The following is a 17,128-nucleotide window of genomic DNA, read 5'->3' as shown; positions in this document are numbered from 1 at the left end:
TGTTAAAATTGCACGATAATGGATATAATATAATTTAATTTTGTAGGAAAATTCATTAATTGTTCGTATACATACATATATATATATATATATATATATATATAGAAAAAGGTGATGTATGTCTTTGAGGTTGGAGACAAGTAATTAAGCATGCATGACAAATGCATAATGACAATATAATGGTCGGTTTCTGGCTGAGTTTGCCACGTTACCTTCTTCATTAATTTTACCTCCCAATGACATTTTGGACACACATATATAATACCATATATGTTCACATATATATTTCATAAATATAATATATTTATTGAAATTCAACACCAATTTGATTATTATAATGTTCAAAATATTTATTTTATAAAAAAATATAATAAATTTATTAAGATTAAATAAAATATTTGTGTGTTGTAATTTTAGTTAAATTTTCCATTCTATTTAATTTTATATTTTGAATTAAATTTAAATTTATTATTTTTAATTAAAATATAAAAAATTTAATCACTAATTATTATATTATTAATTATATGAAATTATATTTGTATTTATATAAGTACGTACGTACATTTTATGGCACTTAGTGTAGCATTAATTAGTTGTGTGTACATTTATTTCTTAACTTAAAAATAAATTTAAATTAATGTTTTGGATTCCCTCGCCCGTACGATTTTCTAAAAAAGGAAAATTAAGAAGAATACAAAATGAAATATGTATTATTACGTGAACTATAAGATTTAAATTTCTTGATATATATATATCTAGTGAATGCGTGTATGTATATATCTCTAAGACATACACATTGCTAAATAATAAGTCTTTTAAAGGGTCTAATTTATTATTTATATTGGTTCCAACTAATTTAATTAAGATTTAATTTGTTATTTATGTTAATAATATTTCACAGATATCTACACTCTACACCTATATATTTACAACTATATATATATATATATATATATATATATATACACACACATATATACAGCTGGGTTTTTAATTTTACATAAATACGTGAAATTTAAAGATATATAAAATCAAAATTAGACTAAATACCCAATAAATAATTTTATGTAAATGATAAAAAAAATAAACCATGTTATCAAACTTTCATAAAATATTATGAAACTTTGGTTATGGAAGTATAGCTTACACGCCCACATTTACATATATGTGTGTGTGTATATATATATATATATATGTATACACAACGTACACAATGCAAAAACGAGTGCACATATATTTGATGTACTGAATAATTTCCAGACGAAATAAAAATAAAAATTGGATACGATTCCTACAAAACTCCAAAAGGAAAAGAAGAACACATAATTAATGCACCATGCCCTGCTCATGAGGTAACATGAAATTGAACCTACACCGCCTCTTCATACACTCTCTGATAATCACTGCTCGCCACCCCCGCATAAGGTTAAAACTCCACATTTAATGCCAAAAGGTTTCCTAAACTAGCCAATACATACGTACATACATACATATATATATATATATACACGTATACGTACACCCGCACAAATATGTATACATATGTTCATCCTAATTTAATCACACCCATAATTTAATTTATTAAAAGAAAAAAAAAACTGTTTAATTTAATTATTTCTGACAGGAGGAAAAAAGGAAAGGAAACGTCCGGAAGAAAATCTATCGCTGTCCGGACACGTGTACGACAAGGATGATAGAGTGCAGAGATCGTGATTAGTACGATGGGCGTACCAGATTCACTGTAACGTACTCATCATACGGCTTTGATTTTTTATGCACTGTTAAGTAATTATCATAACAATTATGGGGTCCCGGGGTATTTATGGAAATTCATCAATTTGTGGAGGGTATTAGTGTAATTTCATGGTTTTCCCCCCTTCTTAATTGCTCCTTGTATAAATAGTGCGAAGCTGGTGCGTTATACAGTTGAGACTCATTACACCTCCTCCATAAACAATTACAGTCATCTCTCTCTCTATCTCTGGTACTCTCTCTTCTCTCTACTTGAAGCGTTTTTCTTCTCCAGCCACACAAGATAATAACTATATATAGAGATAATGTAAACTATATATAATACATACACGTATATATACATGTATACTCGATAGTTTTTATATGAACCTTCCGGTTTCATATCCTTAATTAACTGTATAGATATATATATGTATATTCGTTAGTTTTTATATGAATGTTCTGGTTTCATATCCTTAATTAACTATATGTATAGATGTATGTATGTATATGAATCTTTCTCTCTTATATCTCATTTAAATTTTCTTCTTCCTTCTAATTTTGTGTGTGTGTATATATGTAATATATATATATATATATGTAGATACATGTATACTTAGAGATGAAAACGGTTATTGGCAGGCAAGATGCATCAAGTATATGTTATGCGTATATGCGATGTAATGATTGTATAATTTTATATTATTTTTAATTTTTTTATTGATTTATTTAAAAAATATTTAATTTGAAAAATGTGTAAGTAATTTCAGGTATTAATCCAGAGCTCGCAGACTAGTCATGGAGAAGCCGAATTCATCGACGACCAGCTTGGTTAGGACAAAGTCGGACCAGCTACTGGAGATTGCAACGGCTGCGTTGAAGTCACCCCCGAATGCGACCGACGGCGACGGGATAAAATCAGAAGGCGGCGGGACTCTCTCGAGGAAGTCGAGCCGGAGGCTTATGATTCCGGCTTCGCCGGGACGCGGCGGCGGCAATAGCAAAAACACGCACATTAGGAAGTCGAGGAGCGCTCAGCTGAATAAGTTGGAGTTGGACGAAGTTAGCAGCGGCGCGGCTCTCAGCCGAGCGTCCAGCGCTTCTCTTGGCCTGTCGTTCTCTTTCACCGGCTTCACCATGCCTCCCGACGAGATCGCCGACTCCAAGCCGTTTAGCGATGATGATACACGTAAGTATAGCTCTATATTATTACAATGTGGCCGCTAATTTTGATGCAATATTAATTACTCTTTTTATTTTCTTTTAATTATTTATTGTCGGCACAACTCCAAATGAAAAATACACATGAGTTTATGCATTAATGGGTTGGTTTCAAATTCGCACGGTGCATATCTCTTGGCAAATAATATATGGGGTGTGATTTGGCATTTCATTTTAATTACTCTTTAAAATAAATCTCTACTTTTTTTTAATAACATTATTTCTTTTTTATTTTAACCTATTAGTAATATAATATATATATACATATATAACAGCCATTAGAATTAAAAAATAAAGATAAATGGGTATTAGCTTTTTCTTTTTTGGTAAGAAATATATATTATTTTCTTGTGAGAAAAAAAAAAAAGTGGGAAAATGGGTATTGTTTGATAGATATGGATATGATTTTGGCCTATCATAAAAGACAATAAGGCGCATTGCCCATTAAAAATAAAATAAAAAATTTCAGAAAAAGGGACATAAATTTATACATTATAATATTAATTTTGTGGTTGTTAATAAAGAAGAAAAAAAAAAAATTCATAACTTAAAATTATATTGTGCGATTGGATTTAGTTGTTCTGGTCTGGTCTTGATTTCAATTTTTTTTTTAAATAAAATAAATTATGTTGTGTGAAATTGCGTTATTAAATGACAAGAAACCAAAACTGTCAGCTTTTTAGGAAGAAAGATTTTAGACTTCTCAGTACTCTCTTAGGCTGTGTGTTTGGTACTCTTTTGTCACCTACCGTGTAGATCAGATCATATTTGATATTTAACAAGAGCCGATTATGTATTAATTTTTTCTTATTAGATTAATTTTATTTTCAAGTATTGTATACGTTAAATTATTTTAAATCACCCAGGTTTGATTATGTTTAAACTACGGTAAATTATCATAGAATTCATATAATTTTAAAGTGAATTTACGAAAATAGTTCATTTTATTTCAAACAATACCCTTAAATCACAAGAATTAATTGATGTTTTGACATAAAACTCACACACACACACATATATATATATATAGATACATATAGATATATCGTTATCCATACAACTGCATTGCCTGACAAACTGTGTTGCTGAAGAGAAAATTAGTCTACCAGGTGTCCCAATTTGTCAGAAATTCCAAAAGATAGGGTTTGGCAATTTTCGGAATATGATTCAGTCTGGACATACATTTAGTAAAATTTTAATTTATGCAGATGCATATGATTTGACACAATAAATATTTTTAATTAAATAAAAAAATATTCACAAATTCTCTTGCAAATAGTACAAATTAAAGTGTAAAAAGGGTTTAAGCAATTAGGGAATTGTAAGTAGAACTAGACAAAATTTAATTAATTAAAATTAGTAAGAATTTTATTCAATTTTTTAAAGATACAAATACTTTATTTTTAATAAATTATATAATATGCAGAATAACTAATTAAATTATTAATTTTTGTAAAAAACTTAAAAGTTATTATTAAAAAGATATATGATAAGACATCAATAATAAATGGTATTATTTTATGGACCATAGATTGTGATGTGTTTACACATACAAGCACAACTCACAATCATTTATTTGCATGACTGTGCAAAATGGGTGCTAGCTGGGTCAAGGTACCCTAAAAAGAAGGTGCTGTCAAATTCATGTTGGAAAAAAAAAAAAGAAAGAGGAAATGTATTTCAGATTAATAATTGATCCTTCCTAGCACCCATAAACGTCTCAATCTTAACATAGAACTACCTTAAGTCGATGGTGTTATATATATATACACACACACACACACGCATTGTAACTTATATGAAAATAAAATTGAAAACCCATCTTTGTTAACTAGTATACTTTCTGTCAAAATCATCTGGAAAATTATGAGCAGAATCGTCAGCAAGAATGGTGAGGTTGAGTTTTTCATCTTCTTCTTCTTCTTCTTTGTAATTGAATGCATACACACACACACACACACACACACACACAAAAGATACAAGTTTTTATTAATTGAATGCACAAAAGAAAAATGAAGAGCTTCTCCTCCTTTTACAAGAAAAACATCAAAATAGAATTCCAAAAGAGAAAAGCTTCACCACCCTTAATTAGAAGAGATCAAGCTCAGGTAGAACAAGGCACTGCATTTTCAAACATATTTCAACTTCAAATGCACAAAAAGTCTTGAAAATTTCTGTTGTTGCAGCTGATGATCTTGAAGCGGGCACCAAGAAGCCGAAGTTTCAAACAGAACCAACCTTGCCAATTTATCTGAAGGTAAGTCACTACTAGTCTTTCCCATGGCAGAGCTTTCCACATTTTTCCATCGCTTATTAACTGCATCTTCAAGCACTGCGACATGATCTGGCACTTGTTTGGTTGACAATGGAGCCTGGATTGATTTCTATTTTCGACACTTATGTATTTGGACAGGAAAGGATGGAGAGTTATCTAAAGATCAACTGCGTTTCATAGAACATGGCTTGCAGGGTCAGGTTCAGTCTTGTACAGAAGTCTCACCTTATATGACATTTATGTACAAGACAAGACAGTCAAAACTGTGAAACATTCGGTTAATTTTAACCTCCAAAGAAACACACTTAACCAATCCAACTGTCCCTTAAAGAGAAACATGTCTGAAGATTAAAAAAAAAAAAACAGCATTTGATACTAAAAAGTTTCATTTTATATCACTTTGATACTGGGTCTAGAGAATGCTCTGAGTCCTGCATTTGGTGTTCTAACATCTTTCTTGCTACGCTAGGCTATATCTATATCGATATGTTAACTGCAAGAAAATTCTGTCAGTTTATTTAAATGAAGGCTTGTTTCCAACTGTAATTTGCAGTTCAAAGATGTGTCATACAAAGTGATTATAAAAGGGATGACATCGACTGAAGAGAAGGATATCTTGAATGGGATTACTGGCTCAGTAAATCCTGGGGAGGTTTTGGCACTTATGGGACCTTCTGGTAGTGGGAAAACAACACTGCTCAATCTGCTTGGTGGCAGGATAAATCAGCCAAATATTGGTGGTCTGATTACTTACAACGACAGACCTTACTCCAAGTTTTTAAAGAGCAGGTAAGAATCTTAAACTTTTTTCAAGCCAACTATTTGCCAACTGTTTGAATTCAGCTTGTCTAGCTAATCAAGTATTTTTTTCAGTTAGCAAGTTTAATTTTGACTAAAACTGAGCCGACATTAAACAGTTTGCAAATGTATTGGCTTGTTCTCAGCACTGATAAGCACAAACTAACGGTACATTAACATGGTAATAAATGACAGGATAGGATTCGTGACTCAAGACGATGTTCTGTTTCCTCACCTTACAGTGAAAGAAACACTGACCTATGCAGCACTACTAAGACTGCCAAAGACTTTGACAAAACAGCAAAAGGAAAAACGAGCAATGGATGTGATATATGAACTAGGTTTGGAGAGGTAGAAACTCTATTACTTGATTTGGATTATAGCAATTATTAGTTACCTTCAGTCTGCAGATAGCAAGGAGTGTAATAATAAGCATCTAGTACTAACTTTGCTTCTCAGTTTGAGGCTGATGAATAGGAGAACCATACATGTGCAGGTGCCAAGACACAATGATTGGTGGCTCCTTTGTCCGGGGAGTGTCAGGTGGAGAGAGGAAAAGAGTTTGTATAGGCAATGAGATCATAATCAACCCTTCCCTCCTGTTTCTCGATGAGCCGACCTCTGGCTTGGACTCTACAACTGCTTTAAGAATTGTTCAGATGTTACAAGACATAGCAGAGGTTTCACATTTCTAATAAAAACCTTCTTGTCTTCTTAAATAAAGACTTTTCCTACCTGTCTTATCCAGTTTCTCAAGCCGCTTTCCATAATGCACAATGAGTTGAAACCAAAGTATGCTTTATGTGCCAAGCAGGCTGCAAGATATCTACATATATATATATATATAAATAACCTGGAGTTAGTACGCGACTAACCCACCCTGACTCTTGTTATACAGGCTGGGAAAACTGTAGTTACAACAATTCACCAGCCGTCAGGTAGACTCTTCCACAGATTTGACAAGCTGATTCTTCTAGGGAAAGGAAGCTTGCTTTATTTTGGAAAAGCGTCAGAAGCTATGGTTTACTTCTCGTCTATAGGATGCTCACCTCTAATTGCTATGAACCCAGCAGAGTTCTTGCTAGACCTTGCGAATGGCAACATAAATGATGTATCAGTACCATCAGAACTAGAGGACAAAGTGCAGATTGGAAACTCAGGGAGAGAGATGAGGAATGGGAAGCCAACCCCAGCAGTTGTCCATGAGGTAACTTTTCACTAATATTACTTGAAAGAAAAACGATATTCTCTGCAAATTATGAATTGGATAAAATGATGCACTGACATTCATAATAGGAAAACTGAAAATTGGACCGGAGATCCAGATATGAAGACAATGATTATTTTCCATTAGACATCTCTAATTTCAAGTTTGTATCCTCAGCATGCAGCCAATAGCTGCTCCACTCCTCAAAATTCCTCCAAGAAACATATTATTGCTGGTATATAGATCAGATGACTGAACAGTTTATATGGATCATTTTCCCTTTTTTTTGAAATAATCTGTGGATCATTTTCTTGAGAGAAAATATCCTCAAGTTGGAACATTAAAATATGGTAGGTGTCTCATTTAGGTTGCACATTCCTTTCCTTGATTAGATATTACCACATGTGAACTTTTAGGCTGCTTAGATTCGCTCATTAACAAGTAGACAGCAGAATAGCTTACAGTTAATAGTTCTTGACTTATAGAATTTTCATTACTGCTCCAATATCAAAAACTACTATGCTCTCCTTCTCAAAAAAAAATAATAATAATAAAGAAAAGAAAAAGAACTACCACTTTCCTAACAGTCTTCTCCCATTAAAAGCAGTACCTCGTGGAGGCATATGAGACACGAGTAGCAGAAAAAGAGAAAAAGAAACTTACAGTTCCTATTCCACTTGATGATGAAGTTAAATCAAAAGTTGCGTCCCAAAAGCGACAATGGGGGACAAGCTGGTGGGAGCAATATTGCATACTATTCTGGAGAGGAATTAAAGAACGACGACATGATTATTTCAGCTGGTTGAGAATCACTCAAGTTTTGTCTACTGCAGTCATTCTAGGACTACTATGGTGGCAGTCAGATGGTAATAGCCCCAACAGCTTGCAAGATCAGGTAAATTATCATCTTTATCCAGCTTAGAAGTTTTACTAAATCGCTAATTTTCCAAGATATTTTCAAGTTCCCCCCAAAAGAATCTGTTATGGTCACTTTGAAAAAGATGAAGGGTTTACTGACTCAGAAAAAGAATTAGAAGAGCACATAACTAAAACCATAGACCGCTACAAAAATGAGCCTCTCATAAAATGCTACAGATTACTCAGTTTATACCCGTTTGGACACCTAAATTCCCTTAGGTTTTTTATTCTTCATCTAATTTCTTAATTTATCTGATCAGCTACCATCACCTTAAAAATGGTCAGTCAGTAACAAGGTTTCAGACACAGAGCGAGATAAAAATTATAAAGTAAGAACAGAGTTTAATAGCCGATGAATTATAAGGAAAGGGAAATATATAATGCAGAGGCATTTCTTTCTAATTTAATTTTTAGGTAGACAGAACTTACCTCTTTAAAGTTGAAGCTGAAATTTGATTCATAAGGTATTAGTTAAAATTGAATTTTTCCTTGCAGACAGAATTTATGAAACCTAGAAACTTAAGCTTCCTGTATTGCAGGCAGGGCTTCTTTTCTTCATTGCTGTTTTCTGGGGATTCTTTCCGGTCTTCACTGCAATCTTCACATTTCCTCAAGAACGAGCCGTGCTGAGCAAGGAAAGAGCAGCTGACATGTATAGACTAAGTGCATACTTTGTGGCTAGGACTACAAGTGACCTCCCACTTGACCTATTACTACCAGTACTCTTCCTTCTTGTTGTGTACTTCATGGCAGGCTTGAGACTAAGTGCCGGTCCCTTTTTCCTAAGCATGCTTACAGTCTTTCTCTGCATTGTTGCAGCCCAGGTAAACCTGTTTGAAATTACTCATCAAGAGAAAACTGAAAAAACTCATACCTGATATCATTTGCTAAAGACTGGTTTCTGCATCAGGGACTTGGACTAGCTATTGGGGCTACATTGATGGACTTAAAGCGGGCCACAACTTTAGCATCAGTAACTGTCATGACCTTCATGCTGGCTGGAGGGTACTTTGTCAAGGTAAGAAAGAAATTTCTTGAAGAATAAAATCAATTTTCTGAACATTTTTATTTACAAGAAGAGGAAAATGCTTCGGCCTTACAAGTTTCAACAACAGAAATTCCAAAGATAATTGCAATAAAAACCGCTTCTGTACTTATCAAAGAAGTCCATTTTTGCATTCAGTTATCTAGAACACATTGGGTTGAAATGACAAGGGATTTTTCTTCATCACTGCAGAAAGTTCCAGTATTCATATCTTGGATCCGCTACATGTCTTTCAACTACCACACTTACAAGCTTCTTCTCAAGGTTCAATATGAATGCATCATGCCGACAGTTAATGGCATGAGAATAGACAGTGGTCTAATGGAAGTAAGTGCCCTGGTAGCAATGGTTTTTGGCTACCGTCTCTTGGCATACCTTTCATTGCGGAGGATGAAGCTCCATTCTGGCGCTTAGATGATCCACAAATTTGGAAGAATGTATACCTCGACAACTTAACAAGATGACTATCACTATCCAGTATCCACATGTCCAAGAGCTATCTTTCAAAGGCTTGGGTTTGAGGGATCGTGAAAAGAAAATCCACAAAGGATATTCAATCCTGATTTTTTTGGATTTTCAACCTCTAAGAATTTTGTCAATGCATCCCATGTAGCAACCAATGAAGGTTGCATCGTAGGCAAATGTGTGGAATTTATGAAGATAATTTAAAAAGATTTTGGTTAATTACAAACTCGGATTTACAGGCTAGCTATTACAGGCTAGCTATTATATCAAAGACAATCCATCTACTGTAACTAACCTAGACTATGCCTTTCCGACTGAAACTGGGAATAAATTCTGAAAGTAGTTCCAAATGGAAATTTTGTCTAGCCAAGCCAAGTTAATAATTTGATTGTATTTTCGTGAACTGTTATTGCAAAGCTAAGCCCAGTGACAACAATATTACACATCAAATAAGAACATTATTTAAAGCAAATCTTTGTAGTGCTAGAAGCAGCACATTAGTGAATTCAGTTACCAAACTTATTCGGAACCAGGGATGATATGATATATCTCTGAAGTGACTGATTGCCAGTGATATGAACCTCACTTGAGGTCGATGGAGGATTAAAACCGCAAAGCTAATGAGAGAAACTTTCTATACTTCAACCTGCTGGATCATAGCTTTGCAGTAGTAGTTTCCATCATCCAACCTGCTGTAGATCACACCTTTACAGTAGCTCCTCCAACCAAGGTATCATGATATGTCATCTTTCCATATGATGTCTTATGCCAATGTCCTTAACCAACCAAGTAATGGGAGAAGGGCGGCATCTAATACAGAGGACTTCTTCTCTAGCCCTGTAGAGAAAACAAAATATAAGGCAATAAAATTTGCAGCGATCGTGGGCTCTGTTTGGAGCTTTCATTTTACAGACATAAGCTAATGCTGCTGATCAATTTGAATGACTAGAGACTCATACCCAATGAACATCATTATTCCCTCTCGACTACTTTGCTTCGGAAAAGATTATGCAAAATTATTCAGTCATATTGGCCATTTAACCAACTATTTGATGTTTCTACTTCTGTTATGGTATCACTAGGGCTTCAACCATACAGAATTAATTTTAATCTAGTCCTGATCAAATTGCAAACAAGGGGTTAAAAAGAAAGAATTAGAAAAAAAAAAAGAAAATGCTCAGGTCCAGGCACTGCACTGCCTCAAGGAAGAGTATACTGATGCCATATAAGGTGCACAAGTTATATCTCGATTTAAGTACACTTTTCGGGTGGCTTGCAGCTAATGAGCATTATATACTCCTCATATCCTCTTAACTAACTTAATTAGGAAAATGAGAAAGAAGTTCAGCCATCTGAGTCACTGAACCAACCAATTAAGATGATCATTTAAAACACTGAAACAGATGGATCAGAAAACAACTGCAGAAGTTAACATAGGGGCCAAAATCTCCTACAGCAGGTGCAAGTTTGAATGAATCTTTTCACCACTGGTATTTACCTAATCAAGCTTTCAAAAATGATGATAAGACCATTCCATGGGGAGAGAGGAATTCTTACCAATGTCAGCAGCTACTCGATGAGCACACATAACTCCTGAGAAAGCAACAGCTATTACACCTTGTCCAGGAAAACAGGAATCTCCAACACAATAAAGGCCTTTTATAGACTGCAGATTTTAGTTATTGGATTAACCTGTCTATTTAGAAAGCAGAAATTTACTAAAAGCTACTTATTAAAAAGCATCCACCAGGTGGTGCCTGTCCTGACCTAGTGGTCAGTGCCTTTCTTCCACAAGGTAGACAGGTACAGCTTAAGTCATGCCAATTATTCATCACTCAAAAAAAGAAAAATTAAAGCACCCACTTATTATGACTTACTGTGGTATTAAATGGCATTCCCAGTAAGCCCTTAGGATTTCCACGTGGCATTGGTCCATAAGTTCCCTCGTCACGGGCCAGGAATCGTCTATGCGTCTTTGGTGTCCCCACCTGCCATAATTGCAGACACTTTTATGCTAAACAGAGAGCCATAGACAACAAGAAGAGCTTGTACAAGGAAAACCTTGTTACAAAATGCACCAGTAAGCCATAATTTTAATGTACTTCAAGAGAATGGAACTCAATTTCCCCTTTACCCCTATTCAGCTAACCACATGAACCCATTTCAACCATCCCATTAACCATGTTCACGAGGACTGATCACAACTATCTATAAGCCTCTTTACACTTTAATAGCATGATGGCATGGCCCATACCTCCTTAAGAACAATAGACGATTTGAGCCCTGGAAACAATTTTTTCTCCAGCCTGTTAATGATTTCATCTGCCACAATCTCCTTTTTTGCTTCATAATGTTTTCGAGGGAGACCCTAAAAAAGGTTAAAAAAAGCCTCTCAATTCTTAAAATTCAACATATTCAACATTTATTAACATCACTGCTAACATTTTACGAAGGGTCAGGAAGGAACACAAAGATACTAAGAGGAGACGAGTTTTTTACGTTCACATAACATCAATATCAACAGCAATTTATAATTAATGATTGCTTTGATTGTACCTCCCAGTCTTCTATTGAAGAAGTTGTAAATATGTGAAGAATATGGTGACCACTGGGAGCCAACGATGAATCAAGAACCGTAGGAATGCTTAAAAAGATACTTCCGTAAGGCTCCTCCAGTCTAGTCCAGTTATCCTGAATAATCCATGCAATCTGTATCAGGTGCCACAGAAGCCACAGGAGCTGTGGGAAAAATGAAATACCTCAAGCACAAAATGGTGGCAATCTGTGTCAGGTGGCAGAACCCCAGCTTTAACACCCATGTGAATGGAAAGAAAGGATGGAGCCTTAACATAAGCTTTCTGGAAATTTTCTTCCTCAACTGGAAGCGTTTCTGCTTTTAGTAGCTTCCCTACACCAAAGCAAGTATGAGTTTGCTATTTTATGAAGAAACCAGTAAAAGAGTGGGGACAAAACATGGCCAGATCAATTAATAAAGTGCATATAACTCCTTTGCAGAACATACCAAATGTATCCCATCTAGTAGCATTTGATATTATGGTTTTGGCAAAAAATTCCCTTCCATCTGACAGCCTTACGCCAACCTAAAATAACATCAAACTAAAATCAAGAACAAAAACAATAATTTCACAATACAACCATGAAGTTTAATGATTCTGGAAGCAGTTATGCATATATTATGGTTGCTGGGAAGTGTATTATATGAGAAGTAGGGTATGGGTATAATGATAATATATCCCTTGTAATCTTTGTAATTAATTCGGGTTCCTTGTATGATTGCTAGGGACTTGTATATATAGGTCTCTAGTATTTAATAAAATACACAACAATTTATTCTTCTACAAGGGTGAAACTTACCGCCTTCCCATGCTCAAGTATAATGCCAGTGACATTTGCCTTGTAAAGTATTTCACTTCCATGATCAACCAGTCCTTTTGCTAAGGACTTTGCAATTCCACCAACACCACCAACGGGGTAGTTAATTCCTCCAAAATGTCTGTCACATAGAACCTGGTGCAAACTGGATCAGAGGAACAAGATTAAGAATAGAAAGAAGGGAGATCCAGAGGTGATTAAAAAGCTTACCATGCTTGCATTGATCATTGGTGTTTGCAAAGCCTTAACTGTGCTTACTATGAAACACTGCAGAAAAGCAACAAGGCATTTTCAGCCTTCACTGGATAACGGAAGCTCTAAAACAAAAAAACATCCAGCATGGTGATCAAAGGAATGATTCTGTCACACCTCTGCATCTATAAAAGACAATAATTGTGGATCCTTGATATACTTTCGAGCTATGTCTCCAGCATTTTGAGGCAGATAATAGGCTGAACAAAATAAAAACAGGTCATCCCCATTAAAGAAAAGGAATTTTTAATGGACTCTGTCTTCAAAAGCCTCCATTGTGCACAAGGGTTTTTCAGAAAATATAGAAATATGAAGTCTTCAATAATCAAGATGTTCTAGCAGAAAAACCTTAACAAAAATGAATCACATGAAGGAGACTGGAGAAAAGTACGAAAAGCAAATCCCCACTGAGAGTCCAACCTAGACAAAAGGGAACCATATAAGGACTGCAGGGTCTACCACTACACACAAATCAGGGTCCATCATTACGTGCAAGTTACTGTGTCTTATCAGCCACTATTATGATGTGATATCATGTAAATGCAGCAGAACTTTTTCTTCAGTGAAATTTGGAGTGACCCAAATCAACATGACAATCTTTGTGAAAGGAAAACTGCAGCAAAATGTGTGGCCATAATGACTTCTTTACTTTCCAATTCCCATTTTGAAGCATAACAGCCCTAGCAATATCCTTTTAATCAATAGACATCAAAATAACAACATTCATGTACTTTAGTGCTTGCAGTTTAAGAAAAATACCAACAATGAGTTCACACTTGGAAAGTATATATATACCAACCATGGATGGATCAACAAGATATGTACAGATACACATACCAAAGTAGATTTTTGCCATAAAATCAATGCCTTGAGATAGGCACCAAACCAGAAAACATATGCTCATCTATTAACTCTACCATTATGACTACCATTTCACATTTGACAAAGTAGTTCAGACAGAAGGGGAAAAGGAGTAAAAGATTATTACCAAGGGTCAAGCATTCGAGAGGTTTCTGAAAGAACTGTCCAAATAGGTAGATCGGCTCTTCAAGTGACTTTAGTTCCAAGGAGTTCAACGAATTGAAGATCTAACCATTATATACAACTTTTAAAGGTAAGTCATGGGTCACAAGAAAAGATCAAACTGCTACATGAAGTTGCAGTCCTGTGATTCAGAGCAGACCTTCCAACAGTCACCATAGAATTGCTGGGTTCCTTCCTTTTCATGTGGAAATTTACTGGTAAGTTCTGCAATGAAATCACTGTATTCTCTATGTACTCGGACAGAAAGGTCATTTGGTAGATGGAAATGAACAGTAGTAGGATCAGGTATGACCTGCATCTCACAACCAACTGCTGCCAATGCTTGAGTTATCAAATTTAAATTGCCCTGTCCAGATTTGAGGCAAGCACTGATTTTGAAGGCAAAAGCAGATATAAAGAAAAGCATTGACAATGAAAAGAAAAGATGTTGTTAACCTGAAATTTCAACATTCCAAATACGTAACAAACGAAAGCAATTCAACAGTAAGAAACATACATCTCCTTACAATCGAAGTGAAATATGATATAGAAAAGCAGCCACAATATGCAGGCTTTAGGTGTCTTTCCATGAGCTTTACTCACATAACATAAGTTTCCACATACAATATATTTTAACTCCTCTCCATTTCTTGTTTCTTTTTGCTTCAAAATATCCAATTGATACCCCACAGTTGAAAGGTATTTGACTCCAAAAAAAAAGAACAAAAAGGAAAAGCATCTGACATCAAAATTCTTTTTCCCTAAGCTAGGCTTCAGCTATTAGGTGGTGGGCTTATATTCCTGTCTTCTTTGTATAGAAAGTTAATCAAGATATAAGATCCATTCACCTGTAACTATATATATATACTAATGTGCATGATTTGATTCACTGATTAGAAAAATGAGCAGATTAGGAACTTTAGCTATAAAAAGTTGGAATGCACAAGTAAATGATATGGAAAAAAATTGACGAGTAGTATCTATATATACCATACAGAAATACTGATTCACAGTCCTGTCTAATCACTGGATGGCACCTTCAACAGCCACTTTGTAATATCAGACCATTCTTCTGTATTGTCGTGTTCACTGAGAATTGGAAAAACACCCCTGACAACCTTTATGACAATGAGAAATAGGAGTCCTAGTTCAAAATTTTGATGTGCTTTCTTTTACAAACATGATCCGGCCTTGACAACCACTGCACTGAAGTGATGAGGTGAAAGGTCTAAAACCTTTGTATGACGGTACTAAAGATCTAGTTTTAAATGCTTAGACTCCCAAAAAAAGGCAGATTAAGCTACTAAAAGTAGTCTAACCTCTTAGAGTTTTAGAGAGTTATTTCAGAGCACTTTCTTCTCGAGGTGTGTAAGACTTGCATATCATAAAAGGCAACTAACATCAACGTAATTATACTTCATACTTTTCTATATCTTATCTGATTAAATTTTTGGAATTATCGATCCAAATCAACTATTCATTCAACTTATCATACTCCCATTTCAAAATTGGTCAAACCATCATAATCTTTCTAATACCAAAAGCAAACGGCAATCAACACCTTTAACAAATATGAAAAAATTAATAGTTAATGAACAACAAGAACTGACCTTATCACTGAACCCAAACATGACAGAAGACCCTACATCAAAAGTGTACCCATCTCTCTCATAATACCCAGAGCTCCCACCTGGAATCACATATTTCTCCAATACCAAAACCCTAGCTCCCTTAACTGCAAGTTGTGTAGCTGCAACCAACCCTCCAATCCCTGACCCAATAACAATTGCATCATAGTAATCTTCCCTACCAGACCCTTCACTTTTCTCTGTCTCTGCACTCAAGACGGAACCTGACCTCATAACATATTCCGAATACCCTAATTTGACATTCACACCACCGAGCTTATAACCATCCGAAACTGAGGTTTTCAGTGGATCACAAAAACGAAAACTCCTTTCCACATTTCTGGGTACGAAATTTCTCGGCTGTTTCTGACTGTAGCCCCCCAAATTCAACCGGTGATCATCGAAAACAAAAGGTTTAACATGTTCAATAGAGTGAGTTCTGAGTTTTTGACTTCCACGTATTGAATTGCCCAACTGACTACCACCGCAACCAAATAACTGAGAACTGTCAAACCCTACTGCCATTCCACTGAGCTGAGCAGACAGAAATCTTCCTTTTTCATTCCAGGGTATTCGATAACTGAGCTGGGTGGTTATTGGGGTATTCCCGACTTTTGCCGGGAGAAAAGATAAACCCAATTCCACCATGGAAAGTGAGAACCACCACTGTCAATTTTTGCTATCGAGGATAGAAACAAGGTTGCTAATTTGGTTTTGAACGCGGAATTGCTATTGTCTAAGTGAGTGTATAATGATTCCAAGCCATGATTCTAGCTTCAGAAGGTGAAACAAGACAAAATGTGGCAATATGTTATTTTACTATTTCCTTCCAAAGCCATTTTTCATTTGGGATAAATTTCAACCAGTTGGCCGTTGGTTTTGGTGGAGGGAGTTCGAGAGAGAAAGTATTGCGTTACCTTGCGGTGATGGATAGATCTCACGGCCGAATCTTATTAGTGGGCCTTGTAAGACACGGTCCATTCATTAGGGTTTCTGGACTTTTAATAAGAATATTATCCTTGTTTTTGGTTAATTTATTTACTAATTTTTCTTTGGGTAAACATGAGACAAATTAACTATTTATTAATCAAAAAAATTTCCCTTGTAACAAAAACATTCAAATTTTCCCTACCATTAAATATAATAATAATATATTTGAAATTTTTTTATAT

The 17,128-nt window shown here is 35.0% G+C and overlaps 2 protein-coding genes across 9 annotated transcripts; one reads left to right on the top strand and one right to left on the bottom strand.

Annotated features, from left to right (window-relative positions):
• The first annotated feature begins 1,858 nt into the window (after positions 1–1,858).
• ABCG22 (ABC-2 type transporter family protein) lies at positions 1,859–9,886 on the top strand. 8 transcript variants are annotated; one of them, XM_022031230.2, is made up of 11 exons: positions 1,859–1,984; positions 2,502–2,920; positions 5,139–5,209; positions 5,781–6,016; positions 6,221–6,376; positions 6,522–6,705; positions 6,924–7,232; positions 7,840–8,127; positions 8,690–8,974; positions 9,061–9,168; positions 9,388–9,886. In XM_022031230.2, the coding sequence occupies exons 2-11, from the start codon at positions 2,530–2,532 to the stop codon at positions 9,607–9,609; spliced, it is 2,250 nt and encodes a 749-aa protein (XP_021886922.1). In that variant the 5' UTR covers positions 1,859–1,984; positions 2,502–2,529; the 3' UTR covers positions 9,610–9,886. The 8 variants fall into 8 exon arrangements, with proteins under 8 accessions (XP_021886922.1, XP_088066410.1, XP_088066412.1 ...); XM_088210284.1 differs by lacking the exon at positions 1,859–1,984 and adding an exon at positions 2,393–2,411; XM_088210286.1 differs by lacking the exons at positions 1,859–1,984; positions 2,502–2,920 and adding exons at positions 4,699–4,848; positions 5,366–5,422.
• A 130-nt stretch (positions 9,887–10,016) lies between these two features.
• Positions 10,017–16,815, bottom strand: CRTISO (carotenoid isomerase). The gene is made up of 13 exons (XM_022031232.2): positions 15,939–16,815; positions 14,489–14,695; positions 14,294–14,393; positions 13,423–13,505; positions 13,264–13,320; positions 13,036–13,188; positions 12,683–12,761; positions 12,420–12,568; positions 12,217–12,351; positions 11,915–12,028; positions 11,538–11,648; positions 11,218–11,326; positions 10,017–10,497 (listed from the first exon to the last, which is right to left on the bottom strand). Exons 1-13 carry the CDS (start codon positions 16,602–16,604, stop codon positions 10,424–10,426), a joined length of 2,037 nt encoding a protein of 678 aa, XP_021886924.2. The 5' UTR covers positions 16,605–16,815; the 3' UTR covers positions 10,017–10,423.
• Between the last annotated feature and the right edge of the window lie 313 nt (positions 16,816–17,128).

Source organism: Carica papaya, chromosome 8 (assembly GCF_054855325.1).
Source record: "Carica papaya isolate Zhongbai chromosome 8, ASM5485532v1, whole genome shotgun sequence".
NCBI lineage: Eukaryota > Viridiplantae > Streptophyta > Magnoliopsida > Brassicales > Caricaceae > Carica > Carica papaya.
This window is presented reverse-complemented; position numbering and strand designations above follow the sequence as displayed.